The 17,480-nt window shown below is 37.0% G+C and overlaps 1 protein-coding gene across 2 annotated transcripts in view; it reads left to right on the forward strand.

Annotated features, from left to right (window-relative positions):
• Positions 1–17,480, forward strand: part of KIZ (kizuna centrosomal protein) — a 155,721-nt gene that overhangs the window by 97,277 nt on the left and 40,964 nt on the right. For both annotated transcript variants that reach the window (XM_063443721.1, XM_063443723.1), the window contains exons 10-11: positions 8,680–8,790; positions 11,587–11,683. In XM_063443721.1, coding sequence (XP_063299791.1) covers positions 8,680–8,790; positions 11,587–11,683 — 208 coding nt within the window. The remainder of the gene's footprint in view (positions 1–8,679; positions 8,791–11,586; positions 11,684–17,480) is intronic.

Genomic DNA, 17,480 nt, shown 5'->3' on the forward strand with positions numbered 1-17,480 from the left:
AGAAGTGTGTTTAATCCTGCATATAAAACATTTTCAAAGCTACAAAACAGAAATGTTTTACCTTGCAGGACTAAAATGACAGGACCATTGTACCCAGAATACTTAATTGAGATGGTCCTTTAACATTTGTTTTCACTTCTCTTACATCAGTAGCTTCACCTAAGGTCCCTTAAAGTGCCCAGGTGTTCTATGATCAGCCCAAACGACTATTACAATCCATAAGCTTCATTAGCACTAGATCTAAACTACTCCCCTCCCCCAGTCTGCTCACTGCTTTTTTTCCATTACACATTTCATCTATCTCGTTTCTCTCATCACCAGACCTATCTGGCTAACATAGTGTCCTTGCCCATCTACAAGCTGATTGTTTTGAATTGCTGCTGGCCCTGTCCCCTTTAGCAGAGCCAACCATCATATCTAGATTCTTAATTTCTAAAATGAATTACAATAAAACAGATAAATCTTTGCAAGTGGTTAGAACTCTTTGAGAAAAAAACTGCTATGTTTATATTGGGGTTAATCCATCCTCTAGTGGCTGTCTCATTGACAGCCGCTAGAGGCGCTTCCGTGCTTCTCACTGTGATTTTCACAGTGAGAAGACGCCAGCGTCCATAGGAAAGCATTGAGCAATGCTTTCCTATGGACTGACTTACTGCGCGCACGGCTCTTGCCGAGGGAGCCCAGCGCTGGAGAAAGGTAAGTGTTTAACCCCTTCCTCCCCCCTTCAGCCCGGCGTGAGTGGGACATAGAGGGTGTGGGAGACCCAAAGACTCTATAGTGCCTGGAAAACAAGTTTGATTTCCTGGCACTATATTGGTCCTTTAATCCCAAACTTCTGGAATAAAAGGGAATCATGACATGTCACACGTGTCATGTGTCCTTAAGGGGTTAAACTGTTTTTTTGTTGTTTTTTTTAAATATATGTTCATCGGTTTAAGAAGCATCATCAGGCAGTTTTAAAAAGTAATTTCCTCTTCCCTAGCAAGAGGAAGCATAACTAGCCCAATCAGCCAAACCTGGCTTATCTGGATATTAGATTGATGGGCTGAGGACATCACATACTCTTAGCATAGATAAAATGTTAACATATTCAGAATAATCTTGCCTTTTGTATCTGTATTATTAAGGTACTGGGGCAGCATTAACCATTTGATACCTGGAATAGTTTTTAGTTAAAATACTTATCTTACTTGTGCCAATTTAGAGCACTTAATGCAAAAAAAAAAAAATGTGTGTCGATCAGTAAACATGTGCTTAGTATTAGAAGATGCTTGCTGTAAATGATATGTTTGATAGAAAAGTAATTAAGTTTATGCTTTCAATGTACAGTGGGTGGCTTTCTGTTGAGTTTTTTGTGGGGGGGATTGCAGTGGATTCTTTATTATGTAGCGTTAACAAATTGAAAGCCTATATACGTGCGCTGCTTCAAAATAATATCAGTGATAATCACCACATGATATATTTTAATTATGTCAAGTCTGAGAATAGACTAAAGCAATTATATTAGCCATGTACACTAAGAATCCATTTTAATAAGCAAAGTTTAGTCTGGGATAATGACTGGGTAATATATACTCGCAGGGCTATCTTCCCCAGCATCCATCTCATCAAAATCTAAAGAGCTAGGTAATTAGGATGAAAAACTCTTTATATGATTAAACTGGGCACATTGATTTAAGTCTGTTGAGTGCATGCTTGTTTCGTTCACAGTGGAGAAAGCAACTTTGATTCCGGCTAATTACGTTTGTTGGGTTTGGGGGATTTTTTTTTTGATTTTTTTTGTAGAAGTCATGCTATTTCGAGAGATACCGTTGGTATTTATGTACTAGTTTTTATTTTATCTAGTTTGAGCATAAATAATTTAAGAAGCCTGCTTTGCTCAATCATTTGTATGGCAGCTGAAGCAGACCTACAAGAAATATATTTGATAAAAGTTCACAGTAGGCATTTTCTTTTGACAACCAGAAAGTCGAATTCTAGATCAATGAACCTGAGATAACAACAGTATGTGGAAAAAAAAAAATATTCAAAGCAATAGGGCTTTGCTGGAACTAAGCCAGCGTGGTCATCAGAACTTTGAAACATTTCATTATTTTACGTTTCAATGTACAGATGTCAAACGTTTATAGGAGCATGAGAGAAAAGAAAAAAATAAATTATATAACACATTTTATTCCAGGTAAAAGTAATTCCTGGATTAAAGCTAAACATACAACACCCACTTTGTTAACGGGGGTTTAATAGAAGCATATCTTTAAATAAATGCAGTAACCACATGTTGAGAACTGACCCTAAAAGTGATGTAAACCAGTGCACGTAAACATTGCTAATCAGTTAACTCTGTTTGTGATAGATATTGTAGTGCCTTCTAGAAATGCTTATTGAAAGTTGCTTGCTTTAAAATCCTTGTTGGTCTGCAAAATACACGTTTTAAAAAAATTAAAAATTAAACATGCTGGTCTCCATGGGTACAGTTACACAAATTTTACCGTTTTCCATTATCGGTTTCCATTAAGAGGCAGCCACTGCACTGAACAGCACTGTACAATGGATAAGAATATTAAAACACATAGGTAAATTATAACAAATTTAGTAAAACTGTAACAAGCAGTAATGAGAACACAGGTATTTGTTACGTCCAAGAATGTAAGTAGGAGAATTAAAAAAAAAAAAAAAAAAAAGTTCACATTTTCAGATATATACACACATAGATTGCAAATAAAATAGTGATATGTTTAAATAAACCCTATTGCACAGTTTTAGCTCCAGAATTTAGAATCTGTCTGTGTTTGAAGCTGAAGCAAAGCACAGCAGGGTGCACCCGTGTATAGCAACAAGACCACAGTGTTTTCAATTAGTGTTTTTGTGTGTTTTTGAATGATACTTTACCAAATCTTATTTTCAGTACTGTTTAATGTTTAGTCATTTACATCTTTCTTAACAAGTAGATATTTACTATATAACATTATTACACAGAGATATAAAATTCTTACTCTGAGATATAAATATGAAGCCAAATGAGAGAGAAGATTATAATTGCCTTTTCCACAATTTCAACCTTCTTTCTCGTCTTGATTTAGATGTTAGACCCTGTTTAGCCTCTGCTGCTGTATCAGATTTTGGAAATAATTCTCAATTAATATTTTAGTTTTGTTTTTCTATTGAATAAAGTACCATTTCTTAAAGGAACACTATAGGTTCAGGAAAACAAACATGTATTCCTTACCCTATAGTGTTAAAACCACCATCTGGTCCCCTTTGCCTCCCTAAATATAGTAAAATCTTACTTGTATTCAAGTCTGCAGCTGCTGGCTCTGCCCCTGATCTGCCTGCTTTGCTGACATCATTAGAAGTGTTGTTCTGAGCCAATCACAATGGTCTCCCATATAATTGGCTGAGACTGTCAAAGAGCCAAACACAGCCCTGGCCAATCAGCATCTCCTCATAGAGACACATTGCATTAATGCATCTCTATGAGGAAAATTCAGTGTCTCCATGCAGAGGGTGGAGACACTGAATGTCAGTACTACACACTAAGAAGCACCTCTAGCAGCTATCTGAGGAGTGGCCAGTGGAGTTATCCCTAGGATGTAATGTAAACACTGCATTTTCTCCGTGTTTACTGCAAAAGCCTGAAAGGAATGATTATACTCACCAGAAAAAATACAATAAGCTGTAGTTGTTCTGGTGACTATAGTGTAGTGGTGCTGTGGAGACAGGCTCAGGCACCAAGTGTAGTGGTGTTGTGGAGACATTCTCAGGCACCGAGTTTGTGGAACCAACATCCTCTTTGTCAAAGTTGAGCAAGACTGCAACCAATGACAAAAATTATGAGGTGAGGTATAATAGAAAGCAGTTGTTGTTGGGGGATTCTATCATAAGAGTCTTACTGGAGCTACTGCTCACAGAGACAGGAGACGTATTTGTAATATTGTTAAGCGAGCAAAGCAGGAAGGGGAATTGGATGTACTTGTCCATCTAGGGACACATGACTTGGCTTGCAATGAGGTTTCAGAGGTAAAGGAAGTTTTTTGTATTTTTGCCAATGATATACTGCAGGTTCCTTCCACACTGTCATTCTCTGAAGTTCTGCCTGTGCATAACACTCAGAATGACAGGCTGTTGCGTATAAGGGGCTTTAACTTGTGGCTTGGTGAATGGTGTCGGGAGCAAGGATTTGGCTTTATTTCTCATGGTAGCTCTGTTTGGAATGAAAATAAACTGTACAAAAAAGATGGTTTGCATCTTTCTCAAAAGGGAACAAATGTTCTCAGTGAGCAGTTCAGAGGTTTTGCTAGGATGTATTTAAACTAGGAGGGGGAGGGGGCAAAAGATTGATAAAACATCAATCCAATTGTCCCCCAAAACAAGGACAGAAGGTGCCTGTAGCAAGTGTGTTAAAAAAAAATGATAAGCTTAGTCATGTCTACAAATGCTCACAGTTTAGGGAATAAGATCCATGAACTTGTGGCAATAATGGCAACTGATAGTGTAGATTTAGTGACTGTTACTGAGACATGGTAAAATGAGAAAAATGACTGGGACAATACCAGGGTAACTTTATATAGAAAAGACAGGGAAGGCAAACAAGGGGGTGGCTCTTTATGTGAAGGATAGCATAAAATCTAGCTTAATAAAAGATAGTGAGGCGAACATAGTCCGTTTGGGTTACCTTAGAATTTGGTAATCACACAGTAACTCGTGTAGATGTGATTTATAGGCCCCCAGGATAAAAAGAAGAGTTAGATAATCTAGTTAAGGAAATAGCTAAAACGACATTATTGGGGGAAGTTATCATCATGGGTGACTTTAGTCTTCCAGATGTGAACTGGAAAACCAAAATAGCTGCTTGTGCCAGGAGCACACATATTCTAAACTCCCTACTTGGATTGTATCTAAAAGTTGTTGAGGAGCCAACTCTTAAAGAGTACATACTAGGTAACAAATGGAGATTTGGTATCAGATATTACTGTAGGTGAAAGTTTAGGATCCAGTGATCATCCGTCAGTGTGGTTTAATATAAGAACAGTGACTGAGTCACACCACTCAAAAACAAAAGTTTTAGACTTAATAAAAACAGACTTTTCTAAAATTAGAACATGTGTAAAGTAGTCATTATCAGATTGGAGCAGTTCAAATGGAGTCCAAGAGAGATGGGATTATTTAAAAGCTGCACTGCTGAAGGCAACAGAAAATTGCATTAGGCTTGTCAGTAAAAGCAAAACATTTAAGAAATTACTGTGGTACTCCGCAGAAGTGGCCAAAATAGTTAAGAACAAAAAGTTAGCATTTAGTAATTATAGAAAAACCCAGAGTGAAGAAGGCAGAATGATCTATAAGATTAGGCAGAAAGAGGCTAAGCAAGTTATAAGAGCTTCCAAATCACACACAGAAGAGAAAATAGCACAGTCAGTAAAAAACAGGGGACAAAACATTGTTTTAGATACCTAAATGAGAAAATGAAAGTAAAACAAGGATTAGTTAGATTAAAAACAAAAGAAGAAAGGTATGTAGGAGAGGGTAAAGGTCTAGCTGACTGCATCAATCAATATTTTTGTACAGTATTTACAGAAGGAAATGGACCCCCATTAGTAAAAAATGACAAATGAGTAATTTATTACACGTGAGTTTACAGAGGAAGAGGTTCTATTTCAACTGTCAAAAGTAAAAACAAGTCAATGGGGACTGATGGAATACACCTAAAGTGATTAAAAGAACTTAGTGGTGTACTAGCAAAACCATTAACAGATTTATTTAACCAATCGTTGTTAACAGGAGCAGTCCCAGAAGATTGGAAGTTGGCGAATGTTGTGCCCATTCACAAGAAAGGTAGTAGGGAGGAGTCGGGCAACTATAGGCCAATAAGCATTACTTCATTAGTGGGGAAAGCAATGGAAATCATGTTAAAAGATAAGATTGCTGAACATCTAAAAACACATGGATTTCAAGGTCAGAGACAACATGGATTTACTTTAGGGAGATCATGCCTAACTAATCTTATTGATTTTTTTGATTGGGTAACTAAAATAATAGATCAGGGTGGTACAGTAGACATTGCGTACCTAGATTTCAGTAAGGCTTTCGACACATAGAAGGCTTATTAATAAACTGCAATCTTTACGTTTGGATTCCAATATTGTTGAATGTGTAAGGCAGTGGCTGAGACAACAGAGGGTTGTAGCCAATGGAGTATATTCGAAGCATGGTCTTGTCACCAGTGGGTATCTCAGGGATCTGTACTTGGACCCATTCTCTTTAATATTTTTATTAGTGATATTGCAGAAGGTGTTGATGGTAAGGTATGTCTTTTTGCTGATGTTGCTAAGATATGTAACAAGGTTGATGTTCCAGGAGGGATAAGCCAAATGGCAAATGATTTAGGTAAACTAGAAAAATGGTCAGAGTTGTGGCAGCTGACATTTAATGTGGATAAGTGCAAGATAATGTTCTACCCAAGAACAAGCATTTTCATCTAGACCGATTTCTTTGAGTTTGAACACTAATCTATTGTGTGCAACTGTATAAAACGCCTTGGCAAAATCCAAATAGATCACATCCACTGCAACACCCTGATCTATACTTCTACTTACTTCTAACTCTATGAGAAACGATCACTGTCTCCATGCAGAGGGTAGACCACCCTGCAGCACTGCCCCAGTAAACACCTCTAGCAGCCATTTGAGGAGTAGCCACTGGAGGTGTCGCTAGGGAGCAATATAAACACTGCCTTTTCTTTGAAAAAACGGTGTTTACTGCAAAAAACCTGCCGGGACTGACTATACTCACCAGAACAACTACATTAAACTGTAGGTGTTCTGGTGACTATATTGTCCCTTTAAATCACTTTTTTATGCAGCTCTAGTCACACCTCCCTGCATGTGACTTAAACTGTGCCTTCCTAAAAGAGATCTAATGTTTAAGCTTCCTATATTGCACATTCTGTTAATTTTGGAATTTCTTATCTCCCGCTCTGGCTCTGTTAAAAGCTTGCTTGATCTTGCAGAACAGAAGATTTTATTATAAGTAACATCTGATTGATAAGGAAACCGTGTTTTCCGATGCTGGCTGTTCCAGTTATAACCAAGGAAGGTGGCTAGTGCTGCTTAAACAGAACCAAAAGGAATTTAACTCCTAAATGGCAGGGAATTGAGCAGTGATACTGCTGGGGAATGATCTATACACCATAACTGATTAATTAAGATAAAGTTGCTTTGGTGACTATAGTGTCCCTTTAAGGGATAAACATAAAGGGCCCAAGAAAAGCTGTCCAAAAATATAGATGGTACACCTGTTTCTGTCTGCTTGGTGTATGAGAGGGATAGCAACTGTCAGGTACTGGGAGTCTTGATTATAACCAAGGAGGATGAGCAGCAGGGTGAGAACTCTATTTTCTTAGCATTACTTCATTGTTTATATTATATCCAGACTCTCCAGAGACTGATATCTTTTACCTCTTCTCTACTATTGATAGTCATAGATTTAGTGAGTTATGAGATGAACAGCTTTGCTAGATGGCAAAAAGACCAGGGACTTCAACCCAAAAATATATTTGGTAGCCCCTCCTACATTCTACCTCATAGGGTATTTACAAATATAAAGGCCCACATGTATACACAATCATACCCTCAGGTACACACAAACTGTTACACATTTTCACAGATACACACATACCATCACAATCTGTTACACATATATACACACATACCTTGTTTTTACCACCTTTTCCAGTTTATCTGCTCTGCACCTCCTCCAAATGCAGACAGTATATTTTTCTCTTGCAAGCTTTAGAATGTTTCCGTGGTAACATGTGGGAAAGGTTTTAACAGCTGGACCCCACAGGGATCACGCGCAGGTGTTCTTTGCCCTCTCCCTAGGGACATTTCAGAGCCCACTTGGGATGCTCTTGATTGGATAGTGTTACTGTTTTTGAAGACTGATAGGGTTATTCACTAAGGTAAAAAATTTAAAGTGAAATTCAAATTTAAGGCCAAAGTAGCCTAATGGGAAACATGGTTTACTAAGAGAATAGTTCCCATTTTCTTTGAGGCTATATGATTGAACTATCTGTGTTTTACTCTGCTATTTTGTCGGAAGCACCTCTAGTGGCTGTCTGTGTGGCATCCACTAGAGGCATTTAAACCATGCAATATTTAAATGCCACTCCTGCAAAAGTGGGCTGGTTGTCCCTCTAAATTTAAATTTTACTTTACATTTTCACTTTAGTGAATAATCCTGTTAGGAAACACAAAGCAAGTAATTTTTTTCTGCTGTATTCTTGTTTTCCTTAGTTTTACAAAGAGACTCAAAGGAGTCTTTTCATTTTTTCCCTCTTGTTCTCTGTATTAGTGGTGCACATAGAGTTCTATTCTAATAGTGCTTGTTAACAGGCATATTTCTATACTCTGCAACTGTGCCATAATTACTCTCATCTTCAGTGACAATGATATAGCACTTGCATAGTGCTCATTGTTCCTGTACATAAAATGTGTAGATTCTTTGTTGTCTTTGATCACAACTTTGTCTTTACATCTATGTAAACGTCACGATAATTGTTTTTTATAAACCCTGCTAAGTGCATTGGACGTTTCACTGTACATTTTAATAATTTATTTTAAACTAAAGTTGACACTTCAAGGTATATCCTTGATTATTGATACATTTGGTTTATTTGTTTTCTAGTGAACTCTGAGGAATCACAGAAGATTAGAGACACTACCATCCAAGACATCAAACATTCTTTAGCAGACAATCAGGAGGATACCAGCGATGTATCAGAGCTCGAAATTCCTGGTAATACAGAAGTGTGGATTTTCAGTTGCAAATTAAAAAACAAAAAAAAATATTTGTCTGAAGTTTTGCATCACATGTCACTTTGCTCGTTCCCAACAACCAAATCATAGCTTATATAGCCAACAAAAACTAGGCAGAGATCATTTAAAGAGAACCAGATACTACAAAAGTTATTAGGTTAAGGGGACAAAACCTTTTTCAGGGTTACAATTTCCAAACAGATGATTTGGAGGTCGCTAAAAACTGTTTAAAATGCATCCACTTTTTTTTTCTTTCTAGCATCAGTTAGGTTCTGTCAGGTATGCTTTGGGAGCATTCTTGAGAGTATGTCTCCAGTGTTGTTCTCCTGTCTATTGGACTTATTGCCATCCCATATTGTAAAAACTCCACATGGTGCATCAAATATCAGTGACTTTATTCAATCACTTCTGCACATGTTAATGTCAGGTGTTCAGGAAGTGTGTAGATATGTTTACAGTGACCAGGACTATGCATTCTGTGAACCAGAACTACACAGAGTCACCCAATATAACCAACAAATTATTTTGAGGAAATCCAGTAACTGGCATAAATAGTGATATCATATTTAGCAATGGGTAGAGGGGATGGTTTTGTGCGTAAAGGGACACTCTAAGCTGGCATTGACCTCAATTATCATCAAAGACATCAAAGATTATTCACAATGTTCATGTTTCAACAGCTCCTTCAATGAGCTCTGTTTAGACCAAAAAATAAATTAAACATCTCACCTAATTCTGGTACTCCCATTGTACTTAATGAAAGCACTGGGTGTTTATTGGACATGGGGATCTACACCTGGCAATAACTTTATTTATTAGTAAACTGCTGGTTAAGCTACTAGAGGCTGTAGTCTTTTTTTGCCATAAAGATATGAGGGAGCTATTCAAATGTTATGTGAACTATGCATGGTGTGTACATATAGTCACTTTGGTCAACATTCCTGTATATTATGCTTACAGGAGCAACAGTTTTTATTTATTTTTTATTTTATTTTATTTTTTTGGGGGGGGAGGGGGGGCTGGGGATTTAACAGAGTGCAGCAAGAAGGAGCCTAGGAAGAAAACAGTTTTTTTTATGCATGGAGTGTCTTTTTAAAGGATCACTATAGTGTCAGGTAAACACAGCAGTTTTCATGACACTATAGTGCCCTGAGGGTGCCCCCACCCTCGGGGTTCCCCTCCCGTGGCGCTGAAGGGGTTAAAACCCCTTCAGCAGCTTACCTTATTCCAGCGCCGGGCTTCCTTGGTGCTGGTGACATCTCCTCCCACTCCGACGTCAGCTCCCCCCGTCTGACGTCACAGGAGCGGAATGCGCATGCGCGGCAAGTGCCACGCACGCATTCAAAAAATCCATAGGAAAGCATTTCTCAATGCTTTCCTATGGACGCTCTGAGCAATGGAGGCATAATATGCCTCCAGATTCGCAGATGCGCCTCTAGTGGCTGTCCGGAAGACAGCCACTAGAGGCTGGCTTAACCCCAAAATGTAAACAATGCAGTTTCTCTGAAACTGCTTTGTTTGCATCTAAAGGGTTAAAAACCTGAGGGACCTGGCACCCAGACCACTTCATTGAGCTGAAGTGGTCTGGGTGACTATAGTGTCCCTTTAAATCTAACCATATTTTTTTTCAATGATGATGGTTTTTAAGTTATAATTTTGTTTAGTAAATAATCCTTGGAACTTTATATAGTGATCACTATAACTTGCTTGCACAATGCATTTTCTTTCAGCTAATCGTAACTTCCTGGTGAGATAAAAGTTTGCAAAGTGTGAGACAGGTGTGTTTATTAATACCCTATGCCATAGAAGCAGGCTTCCTCCCTTGTATGTGTTCATGCCGGGAGATTAAGGCCTATATTTCTCAAACAGTGTCATTTTACCTCACATGAAAGGTACCATGCTATGTTACACAGCAGGGCTAATTTATCAGTCAACTTATGTACAACTGTCTTATTTTCTGCTTTCAGATGAAGGGTCAATGGTACAGCTAGGTACCCAATTCTGGGACACAATTCTAAATATTTATTTAGAATTTTATTTTTTTTAGAACATTTATTTAACTGGTGGGCCATTGTATAAAATTGGCTGCATATTGGTGATTGCATTTGATCTGTTCTTGAAATTCAAAGTGTATATATTTAATAGATATTATAGAAATAGCTATTGGATGGTGTAGATTAATTTTGATATATACGTTGATATGGGGAATACACATGGAAAATTGTGTTCAGCTGGTGTGATACTAATCACTTAATTTAGTAGCTTTGAAGTGATGGGTCAGCAATGCAGGCTTAGATTAATAAACAGACCAACCAAGGCTACCCAGAGAGGAGCTCCTTTATATAATACACACACACACACATATCTATATATGTAGAAATATATATATTATATGTGTATATGTTAATTTTAACATTTTTATATGATTGTTATATATACAAAATAATTTAAAAAAAATATATATGTGTGCGTGTGTATGTATGTATGTATGTGTATATATATATATATATATATATATATATATGTGTGTGTGTGTGTGTAGTTTTGAAGGATGAGTACTTTGTTTTACAGAAAGGAAGCATTCATCCGAACTTGCATACTCATAAGAGGGCTGCTGGGGCTAATTGATGCAATGTACAAAAAGCTATGCTCTCCATTCTAAATTAGCTTCAATGCTCATAACAATGGATACAATCTTCTATCTTGGGCAAATAATGTTAATGTATTTTTTTGTAATAATGATGTAATCCTGTAATAAAATAATGTACCTTTGCAGGATTAACAACTGGTGACAGCAATTTCAGGCCAAAAGCAAACAATGCACTGAGTTCAGAAACCACTTACTCATCAAGTGAAAAGACTCCATTATCCAGGTAAGCTATAGCTTTTCAGTAATGAGATAACTGGCATTTGTTTATTTTTTATATATATATATATATTATATTAAATCTGCATATTCCAGTATTCTATGCTCAAGGGTAATTCCAGGCATCTTCTTTGCCGTATTGTGAGATGCTGTGCAGGCCATCTGTGTGTTTCTGTTTTTATTATTTTTCTTTTTCTTTATTATTAAATCCATTTTAAAACAATTTGGCAAAATCCAGGGCTTCCCCAACGCCCACCCCTTGTGCCATCAATATAATTAGAATACAGGGAGCTTCTACAAATGGGTTAATGGCGATTCAATGTAGCCGAACTTTGCCAACATGTAAAAATATTTTAGCCAGATAATGAGATGAAACTTGATTATCACATCAGCAGCTTTGGGTGCCTAAAAGACTCCAATTTATTTTTGAGACCATTAAAAAAATGGTGTGGCCGAAACCTGTAACCTCCATGTACACTAATCACTACAGTAAGCCAACCATTTAATAAAATATAAAGTCCTATGGTAACATTTAGATCGCAGGCCAATTCTAATTTTCACCAAAACCAGGTATTGTTTTGCAGCTGTTGTTTTCTCATTTTAAGACTCAATTGACATCTCAGTGAACCTCAAATTAACATGTACAGCTGCTCTCTGTAGGGCTACTTGGAGACCATACAATGCAAGTTGTCAGGCTGACAGAGAACATAATACAGGAATAGTATTGAAGAAATAAAGTGGCGTTTTTCTTATTAGTGATGGTGAAGGGACGTAAAACAACCTATGCTCTTGTGCTATACTGAGAAAAGATATTTAACACTTGTTTATTCTTCATTTTTCTCTTTCTTTCTATTCTAATGTTAAGTTGGCAACTTGCTTTGAATATATTAAAGTGAGACAGCATGCTGGGTGCTGTGAATTAATAACTTGAACTTGGTTTACATTCACAAGCATTAAGTAGTAGCAGGAATTTGCTGCTCGGATTGCATACATTGTTGGATATTGTGGGAAAACAATGTTGTAATTTATAGAGAGATTGTGATTTTGTATCTCTCTAACTACATCATTTAAAAAAAAAAGTATATTTTATATAGATTGTTGCAAATGACAAATGTACTGGTAACTCACTGTGTATTCAATATCAATATCCAATGTACTACTTTTCGTCCCTTATTCTGGTTTCTGATGTAATTATATATATTATTTATGGCAGTCACTTTACATAAGTCTTAGTATTTCGTATGGCCTTATAGAGGCATCTTTGTTTTGGGGGAGCATCTAGTGATATGATGAATGGGCAGATTATTTTTTAGGTAATATTGTGCGCTTAATTATGGTTTATGAAAGTTGGTAAAGTACAACAAATTTTTTTACTTGTATTAATTTATACGGAAATTGACTTATTCATATGCTATATTTTACTGCTCTAGAGCTCTGTGATACCCTCATAGACACCAGACTGTATTCGCCATTAGTAAGAGTAAGAGAAGCAGCTATCTGCATACTTTTATGATGGAAGCATTGATCCTTGCACTAAAAATTGTTTGTTTGTTTGTTTGTTTTTTATATATATTTACGTTCACTTTATCTTGAGCAATAAATAATATTTGTATCATTAGATAGTGAAGTGTCAGTGGTGGATGGGCACGTCCAAGTTACATGGCCCTTGCATTGGGCATTCCCATTAATTTGTCTGGCACAAGTTAGATTTACAGCAGATAGTGCTGGGTGACATTATACGTTTATGACCATTTAAAGAGGGGAAACAAATGTGTTTTTATGTGAGAGTATGGAATACCTGACGTATTAATCCAACTTGGCCTTTATTCTAACCATTTGGAATTTCTATAAAACAGAGATACAAGGATAGGAAAAAATACAGTAAGATTTTAGTCCTAACGAATTGACACATGGAAAGCTTAGTAATAAAACATGACTTAAATGGACACTAAAGGCACCCAGACCACTTCATCTCAATTATTTCTGTTTCTGGTGGCTCTGTGAGAGGAGGTGTGCCTACTGCTGCGTAAACATAAACAAAAGTGATTTAACTCCTAAACGGAGCAGTGAGACTGCAGGGGCATGATCTATACAATTTGTCGATAATTTCCCCTCCGCCCCCCCCCCCCTTTTTTTTTTTTTATAATTCTTTATTTTGAGTAGTTCTTGTTTCAGACAATACGTTTTGTTTTGTTTTTTTCTGTATAACATTTCAAGAGTATAAGCAAAAGTATAAGTGTTACGTGACAGGAAAAAAACACCATTTTATTTTATTTTCTCCATGTCTATTTGGAAGTGGCGAATCTCAGGGTTAAAGAACCACTATAGGCACCCAGACCACTTCAGCTCAATGAAGTGGTCTGGGTGCCAGGTCCATCTAGGGTTAACCCTGCAGCTGTAAACATAGCAGTTTCATAGAAACTGCTATGTTTACATATGGGTTAATCCAGCCTCTAGTGGCTGTCTCATTGACAGCCGCTAGAGGCGCTTCTGCACTTCTCACTGTGATTTTTACAGTGAGAAGACGCCAGCGTCCATAGGAAAGCATTGAGAAATGCTTTCCTATGGACTGACTGAATGCGAGCGCATTCAGCCGATGACGTCGGAAAGAGGAGGAGAGTCCCTAGCGCCGAGGGAGCCCGGCGCTGGAGAAAGGTAAGTGTTTAACCCCTTCCTCACCCTAGAGCCCGGCGGGAGGGTGGGGGACCCAAAGACCCTATTGAGCCAGGAAAACGAGTTTGTTTTCCTGGCACTATAGTGGTCCTTTAATCAAGTACTGTTCCGTTATAAGAGTGTGAGAAATAAATACATTCATCCTACAAATTTGTAACAATTTGCTTATACCTGGTTAATTGCCTAAAGGAAGTGAACTTGTAATCAATCGCCCATAACTTGTTCAGTTATGCTTCTGTTCCAAATATTTATACATACCATGTCTATACACCATTTTTTTTACAAAGCCATTCTCACCTAGTTTACTAGTTTTAATGTTGTATTATGTAAGATAATACGCTTTGTTTTTTGTTTTGTTTTTTACGTTGTTTGTTGTGTCTGCCAGTTTGATAATCCTATGCATTACTGTGACTTTTTAAACAAGCAAATCTTAGCTACAACTGCGTAAAGGAAAAACATATATATTTTATAAGAACCGTTTATCAATGCTGCTCTTTTAAATTTTGTTCAGGACCAGGGTTAGGCAAATATGTTGAATTCTAACAATACTGATATGCTATTGACCCTGAATGAGAACTATTTTGCAACATGAAATAATCAATAATTTAATTACAGAGCTCATATATCCTGAGATAAACATAGGTCAATAATGTAACTGAATAATTATTTGTGTGTGATTTCTAGTCTTTATTTAAAAATGCAAAATTCTTGTTATCTTTTCTGCACTTGCTTTATTACTGTGCCTGTCGAAAAGCTCAGATAGAACACAAAATAATTTGTAACCCCTTGAGGAATACATTATATATATATATATATATATATTTTTTTTTTTGCAGAAATGTTCACACCCGTTTGACAATCAAAGGGTTAGTGATTTGATGATGTTAGATCTGTATTGAGAGGACTTTGGAGTCTCGGGAAAAGCTTTCCTTTTGAGTAGTGCTACTTGGGTCCAGTGCTTGAAACCACAGGTGTCTGTACTGCAAATAAATTTACCTTGCGTTGCAATGGCTGAATAGATGAAACATTACTGTGATTATTATAAATCTCTGTCTGTTAATGAACTACCCAGATGAGTGGTTAACTTAGCAGCAGGACAATGCACGACTTATAAGCATTCTGCAAGAAACATGACGTTTTAGTCTATGGCCACTGCAGTCCTCTTATTGAATACAGTGATATATTCATCTGTGTTTTCCGATGGCAATTATTATTCCACATCACTGAATATAGAGCTCCCTTTAGTGCAAGTATTTTTTTTTTTGCTTATCCACATAAATCATGCATAGCTATAAAGAGAGTATGCCATTAGCTACAATCCACTTACCGGATTCAATGGGTCTCATGTAGGAGCAGTATCAAAACAAAGCCTAGCATCACACAATGAAAACTATGATAGGGAGACATGTAATTGCAGGAAGCACAAAGACAGTTTTATTGTAGATAATATATTGATGGGGGATTTTTGACGTGGAAGACATAACTGATGGCTGCTTACCATATATATTGTGATTATTAAATGTATTATGTTCTCTTGTTTGCTCAAAATTTAAGAACTTGTTTAACTGCCATGGATCCGGAACTCACTACTTCTAAGAAAGAATGTATGTTGTGTGTATGCTTTTATAGTAATAACAATGTATAAATATATATATATATATATGTGTGTGTGTGTGTGTATAAGTATCTATCTTATGTATACTGTATGTTGGGTATGTGTGTATATATAGCGAATATATCAGATGGCTCTCACACACTTAGTGGTGAATACCCAGGTGCAAATCCAAATAGAGCATGATATGTCATCCTAAAGGAATTAGAGCATTCATGGGATTTTCAAGCAAGGTTTTAACAAAGGTCTGCGGGGAAATAAATCTCATGACTTGTACCACAGGAAAGAGTGAAGACTGTGATTATATTTATTTTTTTCTAAGACTCCCGGGGTAGGCAACCTTCGGCACCCAAGATGTTGTGGACCACATCTCATATAGTGCTTTGCCTTTCTGGCTGTAAAATCATTCTGGGAGATGTAGTCCACAACATCTGGAGTGCCAAACGTTGCCTATCCCTAAGCTATGTTTTGGGTTTTTTGTTTATGCACATCATTTTTTGTTGTTTCCCAATGTTGACATCACATATTCTCCCATGCCTTTACATTACAATACAGATCACTGTAATATCATGCAACATTCCACCGCCCTACTGGTCACCTTTTTATTGAGTCACAGCGTGATCATTGGAATAGACGTTGCTGCTCACAGACAGACAATCTGTCTCTTTTGTTTGTTTGTTCCTCCCTCCTCCCCCCCACCCATCTATTCTTCTCTAATATAATCTTGATGATTAGAGAAGCACCTTAAAGTTTATTGTTCCCAAAATTCGAGTAATCAAATCAAAACATATTGCACCACACTACAATACACCATTTGTCTTTTTCCACATCACTATATTAATACAGGTATTCTTTACTACGCCTTCCCATTAGTTAATGTATTTATACACCTACCGTATATACTGCAAGTTAATATAGTAAAATGTCTAATGGTTTTGTGATTTGTTTCAAGTGACGTTGGCATATTTTCCCTGGTCCTTTGTAATAACATAGTATTGTTTGTTGTTCCAGTTGATTTGGATAATGGGCTGTTTGTATTTTACGTTTAATAACAACACATGGTTGTGCATACTTGACATCAGTCTTGCAAAGGAAAGATTATGCACCCTAAACAAGCAGGACGGCTTGGAGAGTTTGGAGAATTGGAGAACATGGGGCTCAGGTGCGGTCTTATTTGAGATTGGCATGCAGTGAAATTTCCTCTAGGCTTACTTTTAAAGATGCCTCTTACGGCAGTCACTTCTTGTACTTTATTGCTTTTACAAGTGGTCTCAAAACCCAGTACTTGAAAATAAACATAACAGTGCAGTGCTGCTGTGGTACTTTTTAAAAAGTCTTCTTTGCTCTGTTTTGTCAGTGAGCTGATGACTGACATCAAAGAAGACCCTGCAGGACCTAAATTTAAAAAAAAAAAATGGCTTCCTCTGATGTCCTAGAGACAATAATTATGATGTGCCAGTTAAGTCCAAACTACAGCTGAGGGATTTTACTTTAAAGCAAAGGATTGGGCGCAAAAAAA

The sequence above is a fragment of the Pelobates fuscus genome, chromosome 2 (genome assembly GCF_036172605.1).
Source record: "Pelobates fuscus isolate aPelFus1 chromosome 2, aPelFus1.pri, whole genome shotgun sequence".
Lineage (NCBI taxonomy): Eukaryota > Metazoa > Chordata > Amphibia > Anura > Pelobatidae > Pelobates > Pelobates fuscus.